We start from the raw sequence: 16,018 nt of genomic DNA, 5'->3' as shown, positions 1-16,018 counted from the left end.
TCGGAGATGGATTTCATTTTTTTCTACAGCAATGACTTTTTTTTTTTGTAATAGGAACACTGAGATCTTATGTGGAACTTGCCAGTCTTTACAGTGTCCTTCTACGTACCGTTCCATTAGTAGTCCTTTAGATCACTTCTTGCTAATACACTTAGGTAGAGAAAAGATCAAATAATAATTTATTCCCTAGGAGAACAGAAGTAATTGACATTAATGATAGTTGCATGTCAGTCACTTCAGTAATACGCATTTACATCATCAGAGAGATGCCTGGAAATTCATACACAGGTGCTGTTATCTTCCTCATTTCACTCTGCCCACCAGTAAGAATTGTCAGGATTGATGGGGTTTTATCGCTTCTGTCTTCTTTGTACAGTGTCAATTTGCCAGTAGTTGACAGGGTGGAAAATCTACCTGTAATTAAACAGCGTGAGATTTGTATTTGTTGACTGAAAGAGTTCAATTATTTTATGCATAGATCAGTTATTAATGACTAACAAAGCTTGTATAAATATTCAGGACTGAAATTGTCTGCATTAAAAAAAAATAAGCCTTCTATATATTTTCTTCTTCACCTAGGTGTCGCTCTGTCAACTGGCTCTCTTGACTTAAAGCTCCTCTTACTGGCATGGTTGGGTTTTTTTTGTTTAATTTTGGAAAAAAAACCAAATAAACTACATCTACATGTACTCACATGGCAGATGCTTCAATTGCAGAAATAGGTTCAAGGAAAAGATTTTTGTTAAAAAAAAAAAAAAAAAAAAAAATCAGTTTTAAAGCCCAGGTGTAAAAACAGACACGTAAAATCTGTTGAAGCAAACGAATATCAGAATATGCTTAAAATTATAATAAATGCATTTTCTTTAGAATTGATGTTGTTGTTAAACGCAATGCTTAATTAATATAATACGGAGAAAAAAACATTGAAGCTTTCTGCATCACTTTTGAAGCCAGACGTCAGCTACGCTGTGACTGAAAAAGTAAATTCACGCGTCTCGTATTTTCCTTTATTGTAGCCTTCCAGCCTAGATGACAGACGAGGCAGTCGGCCAAGGTCCATGGTGAGGTCCTTCACGATGCCATCATCTTCAAGACCGCTGTCGGTCGCCTCGGTGTCATCCATCTCCTCGGACAGCACTCCTTCTCGGCCGGGCTCAGACGGGTGCGTAAGGAGCAGCCGTGCAGGGTTGTCTTGCAAAGCAAGATTCGGTGTGCAAATCTAAGGGCTTTAGGATTGTCACCACCCCACAGGCAAAATGCCGACCAGAAAAAGATGGAGATGCTCATCTCAAAATGTATTCCTTTTTTTATTATTTTTAACAAAAATAAATGTAATGCTACTGTCGGCGCTCTTTCAAACAAAACCCCCTAAGCGTTCAACAGAAATCACCAAAGGAACTGGAGATAAGTCATCCCATTTTGAACTATTGGGAGTGCAATTGTTTGGAACCGATCACCTGCAAAGTGCGTGCTGAGATGTGCTCAGCCTGTCTGGTAGCAGTAAACAGGTGGAGCTGGGGGGAAGGAAGGGATTAGCTGCCTGCTCCGTCATTTCTTCTCACCTATGCTGCCAGAGGGAAAGCTGCTTATGACAAGATTGTACTTCAAGAGTTATCAAGATATTTCACATGAGAACTGGGAATTCTGTTGATAAGCCCTGTCTCACAGTCGCATCCCTCAAAAGAAATAATCTGTTTTCTTCCTGGGCTTTCCACTCAGCCTCAGAACTTCCTTCTCTCTCTTCCTTCCCCCAGGCATATTCATAATCTAGAAACTCAATATATGACCGAGGCGGCAGTGTTGTAAAAGCCTCCTGAAGGGCTGCTAACTTTCAGAGATGCGCTAGAAATGTCAGTGCCCATTGTGCACCTTCAGAGGAAGTTATTATCTGACTAGAGAGGAAAAGCATCAAGTAAAATTAAGTACAGCACCTAAGGACCAACATGATAGTTACCTTGATTACAAACAGTTTATGTACACATTGGGAATGAACTGCAAACAGAGCGCGGTTCGGATCTCATTACATTACCCTCTGTAACACATGCACAGTGAATCACGTTTATGTAAGCATAGGACAGCAGAGCCAGTAATGCATTTTCACTAATTCAACCATGGCAGTTGCCTTGCTGGAACTTGGGCATACTTCCCATCCCAGGATAGTGGGAAACTTCATCTTATCTCAGAGATAAATTGGTTTTTTTTCTGCTTCTGTTCCTCGTCTTCAATTCTTTCCCTTCCTGCCTTTTCCTCTTTCTCTTTTTCCCTTACAAATCATTACCTGTATCTTTCTTTCTCCACTGCATGGAGTTGAATGTTATGAATTTTTTCATAATTTTTGCATCTCCATCCCAGCTTAAGTAGGTGTCAATTAGCGGTGTTGGAGGATCTCGTGAGTCCACTCAATATGCACATAAAACCAAAACTCATAAGGTTCACAGTGCAGCTCAGCTCCTGCTCCGAGCCCCTGGGCAATGCAGCCATAATACATGCTGAGAAGACATAGCTAACAAATACCATCACTTAGAAGACGTGAAAAAATGCTTGTTTGCATGATCAGTGGAGCAGGAGAAGGAAAATCACCAGATTTAAATAACATAATGAAAGAGCTCTAAAATGCAAATGACAATAAGAATGCTGTGGGTAGTTTGTCACTCCACGCTTGGAAGGAGTTACGTGTTTCCCTACCCAAAGCTGATTGGATTTATAATCAGTTGTCCTTTCCTACCTTCCATTGGCCCACTCTTCAAGACACATTCTTCCTAGATTGGAGATAGAGCTAAGAAAAGCAATTAAAAATGGAGTTGACAGTGCCTTGCCTGTATAGAATCACAGAATCATAGAATGGCCTGGGTTAAAAAGGACCTCAAAGATCATCCAGTTTCAACCCCCCTGCTGAGTGCAGGGTTGCCAACCACTAGACCAGGCTGCCCAGAGCCACGTCCAGCCTGGCCTTGAATGACTCCAGGGACGGGGCATCCACAACCTCCTTGGGCAACCTGTTCCAGTGCGTCACCACCCTCTGAGTGAAAAACTTCCTCCTAATATCTAGCCTAGATATTAGGAGATATCACCCACCCAACTTGTATTTGATGCCATCTCCCAGCTGGCCCAGATTTTAGAGCCTTTTAACAATAAGGACTCAAAGCAGACGTTGACGTAGTATGTGTTTTACAACTCCCAACTCTACATATAAACAAACCTCTTACTTTAAAGAGAGACCTTTGGTTTCACCACTGCTCAAAGTGGGCCTGCTGAAGCACAGAGCCAGGCACTCACAGCACCAGCTGGGAGAAGGGGAGTCCCACTCCGCCCGAGTGTTTTGAAAGTTCTCGTGTACTTCCAGTATGAGCATGGCATGCTGGCCCATTTTTGTCACTGATACACTGCGTACAAATAATTAATAGTACTAATAATAGTAATGCCTAGAAGGGAAGCAATTAATCACTGTGTGAAGAATGGCAATTCTTCTTGTAAACCTGCAAGCTGCCCGCAAGGCAGGGGCACACGTTGGTGGCTGTCACCGCCATCTAGCACTGCAGGAACAGCCCAGGTGCACAATTCAAGAGGCTAAAATAACAGCACCGTGCCAGGACGCCTGCACTCAGATCCAGGCCTTGCTGCTGACGTGCTTCACAGCCCTGGGCAAGTCGTTCCCCTTCCTTTTCTCTGTCTGCAAAACGAGATAGAAGGTATTTTTTAGAGCGCTTTGACACTGCAAGATAAGGAGCTCTGTCTAGTAGCTAAGCTTGCTGCTTTCTCTCCCAGCTCGTATGATTTTGGCTCTGGTTATGAGGGTGATGACTCAGGGGCTGTTGCCACAGGTTCTGCTTTTGGTATCTTTACTTCAAATGAGCCTGAAAAATCTACCTGAAAGTAAAAGGGCCTTTAATGCTTGTAAGAACGCCACTCCAAAACAGTCCCCATGTAACACAGCACTGGGTGTTTTCCTGCTGGATTTTGCCATAATGAAGATGATGAGGATAGCATCCCTGCAAGTTGACTGAAACGGGAGCCCTCCGCTGCTTCTCAATTGGCCTGCACGCATGTGTGTCATCAAGGCACCCCAACTGCTACTCCAATATTAATAAGTACTAAGTTAAAAAATTGTTAAAGTTTCCTTGGTTGTTGTTGTCAAGATTTTTCTAATGTGATACTTTGTGAAGCACTCTTAAAATCTGTTGGTGCAATTTCAACTGGGTTGTGTTTCTAGTTGTATGTTTAGTTAATAGAAACTTCAAAACACAAAGAATGTTTTAGCTAGTTAAGAGCAGAATGTCTCTTTGCCTTTTATTGAAACCAGTCCTTAAAAGTTGAGATGAAAGAAGGGTTCCTTTAAATTACTGAGCAAAAAATTAGCTGAAAAGAGCTCCAATGTTATTTAGAATAGTCTTTTGCTATAGTATAAAAGCTATTTTTTAAAAAAAAGAAGCTCTACTTGAACAATTCATGAAGCCCCTGAGGATTTTCTTTTTCTTCGAGGAGAAAAAGTCGTATATTGTAGAGATTGCAGAGGCGGTGGTAGTGGTGTATCAGCCTTGCATGTGTTTGCACACTTGGAGCTTCAGGTGTGGAGCAACCACTCCTTGGAAAGTCACCTGGCTCCTACTTACTGTCTGCATGATCACTGTGGAGATTCTATGTAACATCGGAGCGCTCTGAGCTCCTCGCTCTCATCTCATCCCCATCGGTGTGTGCTGTAGGTGAGGCTATCTGTGCATACTTCTGTCAGTATATATCCTAACACTCTTTTATTACAGACAGGAATGGTTATTGTTTCTGTAATTATACCTCTATATTTCATACTTCAGTGCAGTGAATGGTGTGATGCTTTTTGCTCTTCCATGAAAGCAGGCTGTAATTTGGATGAGTTACAAGCATTAGGAAGCTTTTTGTGTTGTGCGGGTTCTCGCTACATCACTGCAAAACAATTTCTCAATTGTTAACCTTTTTCTAGGGAATAAAAATATCTCTAAGAAAAAAAAATGTCCAGGAGGAATTTGAGGACTTGGCTATTTTTTTATTATTATTTTTAAATAAATCCTTAAAGCTATTTGTAGACGCACAGGCTGCCCAAGGAGCTCTGGTAGTAGGAGTGGCATTTCTACCCTTCCTTGTGCAGTGCTGATCTCTGCTGGTGTTCCCAGGCTCTGTTAGCACGCCTGTCGCCGTGTCACTGTGCACATCATGGCCATGCTGAATTAGGAACTCATTTTCAGATAAACCTCATACAGCAAAACTCAGGAGTTCGTGTCCCTGTGAAATAGTAAATACTCCACAGAGCAGGGAAATAGGTGCTAATGGTCCTTCAGCAGTTCTGCGGTCAGTTGTAAATGGAAGCAGTTTCCACTGCTGTGACCTTCTGCCCACACCTTTTCTCTCTAATGGAGGTTTACTTCATTAGTGAATCATCTTTAATGTCTTAATCTTTAATCTTAAAATTAAAATGAGGTTTTTTGAAAATAGCGTTTTACTGACCTAAGCAACAACATTTTTCCTTAGGTTTGTGCTTGAGCCCCTCCTGCCAAAAAAGATGCATTCCAGATCTCAAGATAAACTGGACAAGGATGACCTAGATAAAGATAAGAAAGAAAAGAAGAAGGAGAAACGGAACAGCAAGCATCAAGAAATATTTGATAAAGACTTTAAGTCTACTGATATTTCTCTGCAGCAGTCTGAAGCAGTGATCCTCTCAGAAACGGTAACTTTAACACATAATGCTTTATCCAATAGTGAGCAGCGTTCTTCCTGGTTTTAAATAAAAATGTTGATATTTGCAATTTAGTTCTAATTTAGTTTTAATTTTTAAACGAAAAATAACTCTAATGGAATATGCTATGAGGTCAATATGTTCGATAGTGAATCAAACATACAGGCTTTGTTTACAGCTTAAAAAGTCATGGTATCCATGATGAAAATCTTTCCAAAAGCTACATATGACCATAAAAAGGGTAGGATGATGTATCTGAAGTAAAATAACGCTACCATTTTAGCAGCCTTTTGAATTTATGTTTCCCGGTAGATTGTGATGGGTTTTCTCGTATTTCAGCCAACCACTGCACGATGGTTTTTGGTGGAAAAGCTACAAGGTCATTTTGTGCATGGAATTACGTGCTCTTGAAAGGCTATTTTAAGCAGGAAATCGTAAGCACTTCCACCGGTGGCTGTGTATAAGTATATTAACTACAAGGCATATCTCTTTTAAGCCCTCTCTTCTTGGCATATATTTAATTCACTGAAACTGTCCTGAAGGCTTAGGTAACTTTAGAAGTTTTAGTTCTGAAATGGAAAGCAAGTCTGCGCTAAGCTGGAGCAGGGATTTCATGAACTAACCATAACCTCTGAATCTCTGCCTGGACACCTCTTTTGAGGCCAAGAGTTTAAAACTTGCCCTCAAGAAATAAATGTAATGCTCTTTTAAAGACTTGCACATGTACTTGTAGAGCCAACTTCTGATTCCTCAGAGTCTTTTGCTGGGGGGCTCTGTTATTTATATTGGACTTTGAAAATACTTTCTCTCTGCCCATGGTTACTGGATCCTCCGAGTCCGTCTGCTTGGTGTTTGTAGCTGAGTATTGCTTAGAAGCTCAGCCATAGCTCCTGTGTTTCCTGTGTTTTCTGGATTTATCTCGTCTCTCAGATACATGTCCTGACATCACAGAAGATCGCAGTCTGATTCTGTTTGATATGGCCACAGGCCCTCTCCTAGCTTAGCAAAAGCTCATAAAATCCCTGTGAATCCCACAGGCTTTTCACCCAAACTTCCTTGAAGTTGGTGACAATTTTCCCATTGACTTCAGTAAATTCTGGGTTGGTCCTTTTGTTTAAATGGATATTGCTGCTGCCAACACCAGTCAGATGAGTATCATTTTTAGAGAGCAAATAAATTTTGCATCAGTTTCCATGGGTCTTTTTGACACAATGAATTCTACTCTGGAGATACTAGGCTCATTGGAGCCGTATTTTGGCTGAACCTGAACATTGCAGCAGCAATGCACTTGCTCCCCCCAGATCCCTGTGCAGACTGGTAGAGGCTGTGGGAGAAGAGCACTAGCCACAACAGAAGAAAGTTTTATTTTGGAGCAGCTCAGTTGGATATGCACAGATTCATGAGATCAGATGGGAGGCATCCAAGGATGATGAAAAAGCCAGCTAATGTCACTGCAAGGTCACTGTCTGAAAGGTCTTGGGCATTGCATAAGGTTGCTTATGACTGAAAAAATACAAATGCTGACTGCACTTGTATTTGAGAAGGGCAAAGCAAGATGACTAGGGCAACTGCATTGTGGTCAAACACCTTACCTTGGACCCTTGTCATAGAGCCTCCCTCTTGGAAGCCATTTCCAAGCACACGAAAGACAAGAAGGTGGCTGGAGGAAACCAGCCTCTGTTTAGGCTGGTTCATTTACTTAGAATCATAGAATATCCTGAGTTGGAAGAGTCTTGCAAGGATCATTGCGTCCCACTCCTTGCTTCACACAGACACTTGTCCTCTTACATCTTCCAACTTGTGCCACTCACTGCCAGTTGCAGTGAATGAAGCTTATCCCTCCTACCTCTTAGAATTCATATTCCTGTATGCATCCATACTCTTCATTGGCCACGCTGCAGATGTTACAAGAACCTTTGTAATCATGAAACTTCAGCATCATGAAAGGAAAGCAATGCAGTGTTCCTGGACCAGTGTCTGCTGGAGGCAGAGAAGATCTTCAAAACTGGAAAGGAGAGCATGGTAGCCCTTCAAGGCACACTCCAGTTTGTCATCTGAGGAAAAAAATGGGCAAAGTCCAATATGAGTTTTCCTCTCCTTCTCTAGTCAAGAGCTTTCAGTGCATGACTGCTATGACTAATTTTCCCCTGATTATAAAGATGGAGGGAAATTAAATGCCAGAATTAGTTACTCATAGTTACTTTGAGTTTCTTGAAATCCACAGACTAGCAATATGAACCAGAGTTTACTGTTACAAGGAAAATGTCTCCTCTCTAAGTATCTGCAGACTACTTGAAGAGTTCCAAAATGACACATCAAACTTTAATCGGTGTCAATGTGGCTCATTTTCTCTGGAGTGTGAGATAGAGGAAACACTCTTTTGAGATTAGTTTACATTGGTTGTACAATTCCCATCGCTGTCTTCAGGAATTTTTGAAAGATAATGTCAAGTAACTTATAGATAAGATTTTTCTGCTGTTTAAATTGTTGCACTCAAGAGAGAGATGTCCCCTATTAATAATATAGAGGGGAGATCATTATCTTTTGTGAGCAAGAACTCAAATTTTCCATTGTTCTACTTCTGTGAGCTGTGCTTTGTGCAAGTTCCCCTTTTTAAGTTGAAATTGCTCCCAAAGCAATGGTAGTACTGTGTTTTATGATGGAAAAGGCATTTTGATTCTGATGTTAGGACCTTGGAAGCAGGAAGCTTGCTGGCTTAATAAAAATGATGATGATGAAATGGGAGAAGAAAATATATTTTTTTTCCAAAAATTTTAGAAAAAAAATTGGCTAGAGATTGAAATTACAACACAAATGTTAAGAGTTTTTAGAGTAAGATTTTAGTGCTAACCTGCAATTAGTTGCTAGATTTTGTATTATAGTTACTGGATTCCTTCTGTTGAAAATTTGAACTAAAAATTAAATTGAATTAAAGGTGTCATCTAGCGTCACTAATTCAGTTGCCATATTTCTGTTATTTGGTGACATTTCTCACAGAACTTCAGCTCTGACTTTTAAAATACTTGGGGATTTTATAGTGGAAGAGGCACTTTTCCTTAGTACCATGACAATTTAGAAGCACTTCCAAGAAAATGGATGGAAGAATTCCAGCCAGCTGGGATTTGTCAGTGCCAGCTCACATGAAGCCCCTATTTTTCCTGCAACAGAGGAGGTGGCTCAGCAGTCACCTTGTGCGCTGAGTTCAGCAGGGCTCTTCTCATGTGTCACCCAACACTGCCATCATCAAGACTGGGTGATGTGAGATAGCTTGGGGTGATGCTGAAGGATACGTATCTACCTGGAAAACTGCACTCAGTACTGACACAGCTGAGGCAGAGTAAATGAGGACTTTTAGTGGATTTGGATAGTGGGATTCATCAAAACAATCAGCTGCTCTCTTCAGATATGCTGCTGTCTAATGCCATGAGTATTTCTATCACTTTGGTGGACCTTCTTATGTAGGAACTTATTTTTTTCCAATTAAATGAGTCTTCATGGAAGAACATAAGAAGATTATACAACTGTGCAGAATTACTTCATTGGGCTTTTAGATTTTACTGAAGAAAGCAGCATTTGGAACCGTTTTGTCTAGTCATATGGCTTAAATACTTTTTTTCAAATTCTCTGTACTTGTAATGAATTTTCTGACTGATCAAAACCCAAACCCTAATTACAGAGATCTTGTAGTACTCTGATCTTATCAGAAGATAAATTAAACGCTTTTGGTATGTGAAGATCATCAGTAATGTCTTTATAGTTTTCTAGAGATTTATATCTTCTTTTAAGTATCACATGAACTTCTTTAACATAAATTCTCTTTGTTAGTTCTTTGATTCCTCGGGCTGATAGCAAATCTAACACTGAAGGCAGGTATTTAACAGACCACTTGAAAGCTTATGTTTGTAATCAGAATAATAGGCTGTACATTTATTGATTTAGTGACATCTAACATTGCTCGCCATTGATCTTGCTTTTGTTAGGCTGAAAAAAAATAGCAATGAGTTCATTATGGATTAGTTGTCTCCAAAGAGTTCATATTCCCTAGCAGACCATGAACCTTAAGGAAGGGAGCCAAGCTGGTCAGTCACGTACAAGTTAAAATTTATTTTAGATAAGTAGACATAAAGCAAGTTAACGTGTAAACTTGATTTTATGTTTTATTCTATTTGGGTTTTTTTTTTTTGTCTTTATTCTTGCATTGCAGGTTTCCTGATTAGCCAGTACATTTTTCTCAGTTGCTTTTCTATAATTTTATACTTCTGAAAAAGCAATTACCATGCTTATTCATTCTGCTAAAAATATGCTTTAAAAGATCTTGAAAGAAACCTTTGGAGTCTTTGGGAGTTGAATTTTAGTAAGAGGAAAACTTCCGAAAGGTCAATCTGAGGTCTTCATGAAGAAAGTTGCATATTTCTGCTCATTTCTCTCAGAAGGGTCTCAGTGACACAAGCTTTTGTGCAAACCCTTCTAGGGTTTGTTTTCTGAAATAGAGAGAAGTACTCCAGTGCTCTTCTCCTTCACCGTTGTCGTTGGTGGAATGACAAAATCATTCAGAAAGAATGAATTCTCGCTTGCAGTTTCCATTTTGCCCTAATGCTGCACTTTGGCCATACTTCCCATCTTAACTTCAGGCTTCTGCTTCATTTTCTGTGATCTCCTGAACAGAAAAATGTTCCTTTCCTCACTGCGATTACTGGAATGTTGGGGCCAGCAGATGGGTAGGAAAGGGTAGAGCTCAGAATTAAAAGGAATCTCTCCAACACAGATACTAGTTGCTTATAAGGTTACAAGTATCATTTCAGGGTTTCTGATGGAACATTTAAATGTATTGTGAAGTGAAACTACAGGAATATTCCAAGGAATGAAGTATAAGCACAAACATGCATCATCAGTAGAGTGCTTCTGGGTAGGTAATGTCTTCCTCGGGAGAATTTGAGCACGCAAACTATTAGGGAGAGAGATTTTAATGGAAAGTAGAGCCATGTGAGGAGGAAGAAGAGATTGTGAATGATCACATGTGTATGTAGACTTACTTAGCTGTAACATGTCAAGCAAGTGTTTTGGGAGTTGGATCTTTGCTTCAGAAAAACATGCTAGGCTACAGGAAGGGGCAAGTGTTGAGTCTCATTGTGATACCTGGGGAGACAGGAAGAGTGTTTGGAGCTATGAAATCCTGCACTAAATCACAAGTATTGTATGTTTTCATTGCTCTGTTACTGTTTAGGAAGTAGTGGGAAAATGCACCAATCACAGTCTGCTGCTCAGTAACAATACGTATTCCTTTACTGTCTAATGCTGATGAACTATGGTGGTACTGGCCAACACCTGCTTATATGTGTGCCATGCTGCAGTGAAACTATTGGGATTTTCATTTTTTTTCCCTGTTCAGATCAGCCCACTGAGACCACAGAGACCAAAAAGCCAGGTCCTAAACGTCATGTCAAGCGAAAGGCGCTTCTCCGTCTCCCCTTCACCTTCCAGCTCCCAAGTGACACCACCTCCCATAACCCCACGGACGAAACTCTCTTTCAGCATACAGTCCAGTAAGTATTTAATTACATTTTATTTTCCTAGAATATTTTCTTGCCGAATAACAGCCCTTGGGGAGTTGTATTTCCTGAGCATCACATTGAGCATCACACTGGGGCTGAGTTCTTACAGTTACTCTTTCTGCCATCACCATGGAATGTGGCACACAGGAGCAAGGACAGCTTAGCTCTTAACCTCCTCTTCCTTGCATTTGCTGCCAAGAAAAGCATTTGAAAGCATTTGAAGCATTGTTTAAGCATTTGAAAAAAGCAAAACGATTGCATTGGAAACGTTTCATTTTCAAATAATAACTAAAAATTACTTATGCGTTTAATAATTGTCAGAAATCAGTGTTGAACTCCATTCTGTATTGGATTTTTGATATTTTACAGCATAAAATCAGAAAAATAGCCTTCTGACGTAATCATACCCTTAAGGAGCATTTATTTACTACGTAGTAAGTACAAGCCAAAGGAAATAAAGGTCTTTTCCAATGTTTGGGTTTTTTTGGCGTTGACATCTATCACTTAGGCTTTCTGTAAAAGATAACACGTTTGCTTCCACACTCAGGAAACCCTGTGGCAAATCTGAGTGTAATGGAACACCTATTTCTTTTATAGTGTTGTTCTCCAAAAACTGAGTCTCAGAGTTTTCTTTTGCTGGCATGTGCAAAAGGAATTATCTTCTTGATATGTGTACCCAAATCCTAATAAAACGGGCAAGAGTATTAGCAAAGAGGCGAATAGATGAGGAGAAGGAAAAGGTTCTTGTCTGATGAAGGTCATTTTATCTTGCTTACTTTTTTGATTCTTAAATCCTTTTCTCTTAAATAAGAAGTGTTTGGGGAAGTTCTTGTTGCCAATTGCAGATAGATGCCCTGTGAGCAGGAACGTGTTTGTTCTACACATCTTTAGCAGCAGAATTGCCCTCTAAATGGCACCTGGCTTTGCTTAAATGCTTTGAATCTGTTGGATACAAAGATATTGTGAAAGAGGGGTAAACACATGGAAGTGAATACAATCTTTGCTTAGCCAAACACCCCAAGCAGCTGTTTTAATAATTCTCCTTTCTATACATTATTGATAGCTGAAAACTATCAGTAAACTAAAAACTGGAAATGCAGAGAATTAAAGAGCATATATTCCTGCAAAAAAATATATTCTTTGGATGAGATTGTTTCTTTTTATGCATAATTTATTAAAGCCAACTTAACCTCTTTTTTAAAAAGTATCTGAAACTTTTGTGTGTGACTGAGAATATTTACATCTGTTTGCTCGAGTTTTAGATGCATTATATAAAATAAGTTCAGTTACTGCAAAATACACGAGACTTGTCCATAATTGCCTGAGAGGTTACACTGATGAAATTCTGGAATTTGGAGGATAAAAAAGTTACTCGGGTGCACAAATTGGCTAAAAGCAGTTAATGGGATGCTAAGTAATATTGCTTGCTTGTTAGCAGGCAGTTTAGGAGAATGGAGTGTAAAATTTGGTCATTAGGTTAAGATGAGAAGAAGTCATCCAGCTGATCTCCTGCCAGCTCAGAGAGATTCTCAGTGGCACATGTCCAGTAAAGAATAAATATTCAGACCATAGCTGTCTGATGAAATGCCTCGAATAATGAGAGCAAAACAGAAATGATGGGTAAGAACTTGTAGAGAGAGAATTAACAGATTCTGAGCCAATGGATCCTCTTAGAGCTTAACAGTGAAAACTACTGGAGTTTGTGTTCAGCGTTTTTTTTCTGCAGTGAGCTGGGTGACTTCTGGATTTCATTAAACTGCATGAGACGTTAGCTACAGGCCTACTCAGGTCGTGTGGAGCATTGCAGGCCTTTCTGCAGGGTCACCTGCAGGCGTTGCTTCCTCTGCAGCTTAGGAAAGCATTGCTCATGTGTCTTTCTATGGGTCTTCCTAGTGGAAGACATCTGGAAGAGTATTTAGCCCTGTGAAGGAAATGGTTGGCCTAGCATCTAACAAAATTAATCTTCTTGGTAGCACCTATTAGTCTTCATGCAGTGGTTGAGATGAAGTTAGCAGACGCTGTAGTGTTGTGTGAGATTCCAAGATGAAGTATTCAGAGCAGTTAAATCTGGCTACTAATAGAATGGAAGAGTGAATTTCTGATGTCTGTCTATGGGTAATAGCATGTGGTTGTGCTGATTTTCTGTTTCCACCCAGGGAGACCTAGAAACATGACTTGTTTACAATACATGCCCAAGGAAGGTTTCCCTCTGTGAAGCAGAATGTGAGGTTCTGGTGAAGTTACAACTCTAAAGAAAATGTCATTTTTGAAACGTCTCCCTGTGCTATCCTAAAATGCATGGGAAAAAAAAAAAGCACAAAAAAGAAGTATGTGTATACATATATACATATATACATACATGTGGAGTTGTAGATGAGATATAGCGTAGTCAAGGAGCCTTTTTTTCTGTAAGGTTTATGCCCTTAAAAGTCTGTGATCTGACACACAGCATGGCTGGGAAGTGCATACGGAATGACAGGGAAGTTCATTGTCAGCATTAATATGTGTTACAAATAGGCAGTGTTGTTATACAGTTCTGTTCTCATGATGCGAGCTAGTCGAAGCAGTCTGATGGATGTACATAAAAGGAAGTGTTATTAATACCGGAATGGTTGAGGAGTGGAGATATCCTCTGTGTAGGAAAGGAAGGATGAAAAACAAAAGCAACAGAAAAAGAGATGAGAAATTTAGGTCCTGGAGGACAAACAACACTGTTCAGCCTGACGCAGGAGAAACCTCTGCAAGTTTGAAATCCCAGGATGGAAAATGTTCTTGTTCCTGATGTAGTGAAAGTTTGAGTGAAAGGAAGGACGAAAATTACAGTTTTCAGTGACAAATCAATACAGCCTTACTGCTAAATTGTGTTGGTGAGGGGCCGTGTTAGAGAATAATAAAAGGGCACTTCTTATAAGATATTGATAGAAACGTTGCAATAAAAATATCTGAATAAACACGTCCTCCAGTGGCTTTACAAATCATTCCAGTAAAGTAAAAATAATATTTTTTCATTCCTTAAATGAAAACACTTGCCCTAATTGATCAAAAAATAAATTAAGTTTCTTATCTTGGAGAGCTCGCAGTGGGTTTTGCCTGCGTTCAAATGACTGAATTACCCTGGAATACGCCGTGGGTGGATTTCTACACAGAAACATATGTATCACTCAGGCTTCAATAAACTTTATCATCCCTCAGGCTGCTCCCCTTTACAGCACGTACCTGCTAGGATTTATCTGCTATGAAAAGGGAGTTTTCTACCCAGCAAACAGTACTAATAAATGTTTTGTACCTTTTCTTGCGTGAGTTTATTTACTCAACAACTAATGACTCCTCATTTATTATAGTTACCTGGAGTTCGAATTTTTTTTTGAGAGAGATGTAGTTAATTATAGGCTTTCATTTGTGCATTTTATTAACAAGAAGCTTTTATTTTACCGTTGGAAAGTAAATAAAGCTTAGCTCAATTATTCCTTCACTGTACTTAGCAAAACTTCTTTTGTTTATTAAAATACAATGTGTAAGTGCAGAGCTTACCGCTGAGAAAGTGATATCTGCCAAGTTATGTATATTTTGGTGTGACACCTGAATGGAAAACTGCTGTCATTTTCTGTTAAAAAGAGAGAATTGTTCAAGTATTTTGAGTGTACCTAAAACTCAGCCCAACCTGACTCCACAGTGCATACGTACCCCTGATAGGGCACTTGTTCACTTGTTCTTTTTTTCCTTTAAAATCCCTCATTTCATGAACTGAAGACAATTATAGAGGCAGTGAAGAGCAGATGAAGATACTGCCTGTGCTGTATTACCTTAGAATCCTTAGAGTTGGAAGGGACCTTGGAAGGCCAACTAGTCCAACTCCCTGCAATGAGCAGGGACACTCACAGCTCCATCAGGTTACCCAGGGCCTGATCCAGCCTGGCCTTGAAAGTCTCCAGGGACGGGGCATCCACCACATCGTTATCCTTTATCAGTGCTATAAGAATAGACATAGTCTGGATCTTTGGATTCTGTTCAGTTATTGAGAAGTTAACCAAATGGTGATTTTTGCAGATCTGGAGCTGAATGGCATGTCTAGCGCCGACCTGGCAGACATCCCTCCTCCTCTGCCTCTCAAAGGAAGCATGGCTGACTATGGGAACCTCATGGAAAGTCAAGACTTGATCAGCCCGACAACATCCCCCCCTGCCCATCAAAGGGTGAGTCACAGAGACAATGACCATTTTCTGCCATTTTCTTTGCTTTGTTACTTTTAATTGCGCGCAAGGTGTGACTCTGCAAGTGGACATCAGCAGAGCCAAAGATTTCTGCAGCTGCAAAGAGGTGTCTGGAGTAGGAAGGAGCAACGTCGCTCATTGGGGCTGACTTGAAGCGACGCTGGGTTCATTCTGGTGGAGAAGATTCAGCAAAACGTCCTTAGATATGTTGGTAAGGGAGCTTAAACTGACAGGATATAGTCTCAGCGGCAAATTAGTTTTCATAGCCTTTCAATCCTGTCTCAGAGAAGGAAATAAAATATGTACCTGACATCTTTCCCTTTTGGAGTTCTGTTTTGTCAGCATTCAATTGCCACTTGTTTCCTAGAGGCAAACATGCACGCTCCCTTTGAGGAGAGAGCTTAGAAACGTTCTTCATCGTGAACATGGTTCTCAGCTTTCTGAACAAAATACTCTTCTTCAGCGTAGTTTTCCTGCATCCTGGAAGCTTTTAAAAACAATCCAGTCTTTTTTAAGCTGCACTTTTGAGAAGGGCTCATTATTTTCTT

The 16,018-nt window shown here is 40.1% G+C and overlaps 1 protein-coding gene across 2 annotated transcripts in view; it reads left to right on the top strand.

Moving 5' to 3' along the window:
* The window catches only part of DOCK1 (dedicator of cytokinesis 1), a 279,672-nt gene that overhangs the window by 253,726 nt on the left and 9,928 nt on the right, over window positions 1-16,018 (top strand). For both annotated transcript variants that reach the window (XM_021400439.1, XM_021400440.1), the window contains exons 48-51: window positions 1,017-1,162; window positions 5,500-5,698; window positions 11,097-11,250; window positions 15,307-15,452. In XM_021400439.1, the coding sequence (XP_021256114.1) occupies window positions 1,017-1,162; window positions 5,500-5,698; window positions 11,097-11,250; window positions 15,307-15,452 (645 nt within the window). The remainder of the gene's footprint in view (window positions 1-1,016; window positions 1,163-5,499; window positions 5,699-11,096; window positions 11,251-15,306; window positions 15,453-16,018) is intronic.

Source organism: Numida meleagris, chromosome 5, assembly GCF_002078875.1.
Source record: "Numida meleagris isolate 19003 breed g44 Domestic line chromosome 5, NumMel1.0, whole genome shotgun sequence".
NCBI lineage: Eukaryota > Metazoa > Chordata > Aves > Galliformes > Numididae > Numida > Numida meleagris.
The sequence above is the reverse complement of the archived record's forward strand: the minus strand, read 5'-3'. Positions and strand labels throughout refer to the sequence as shown.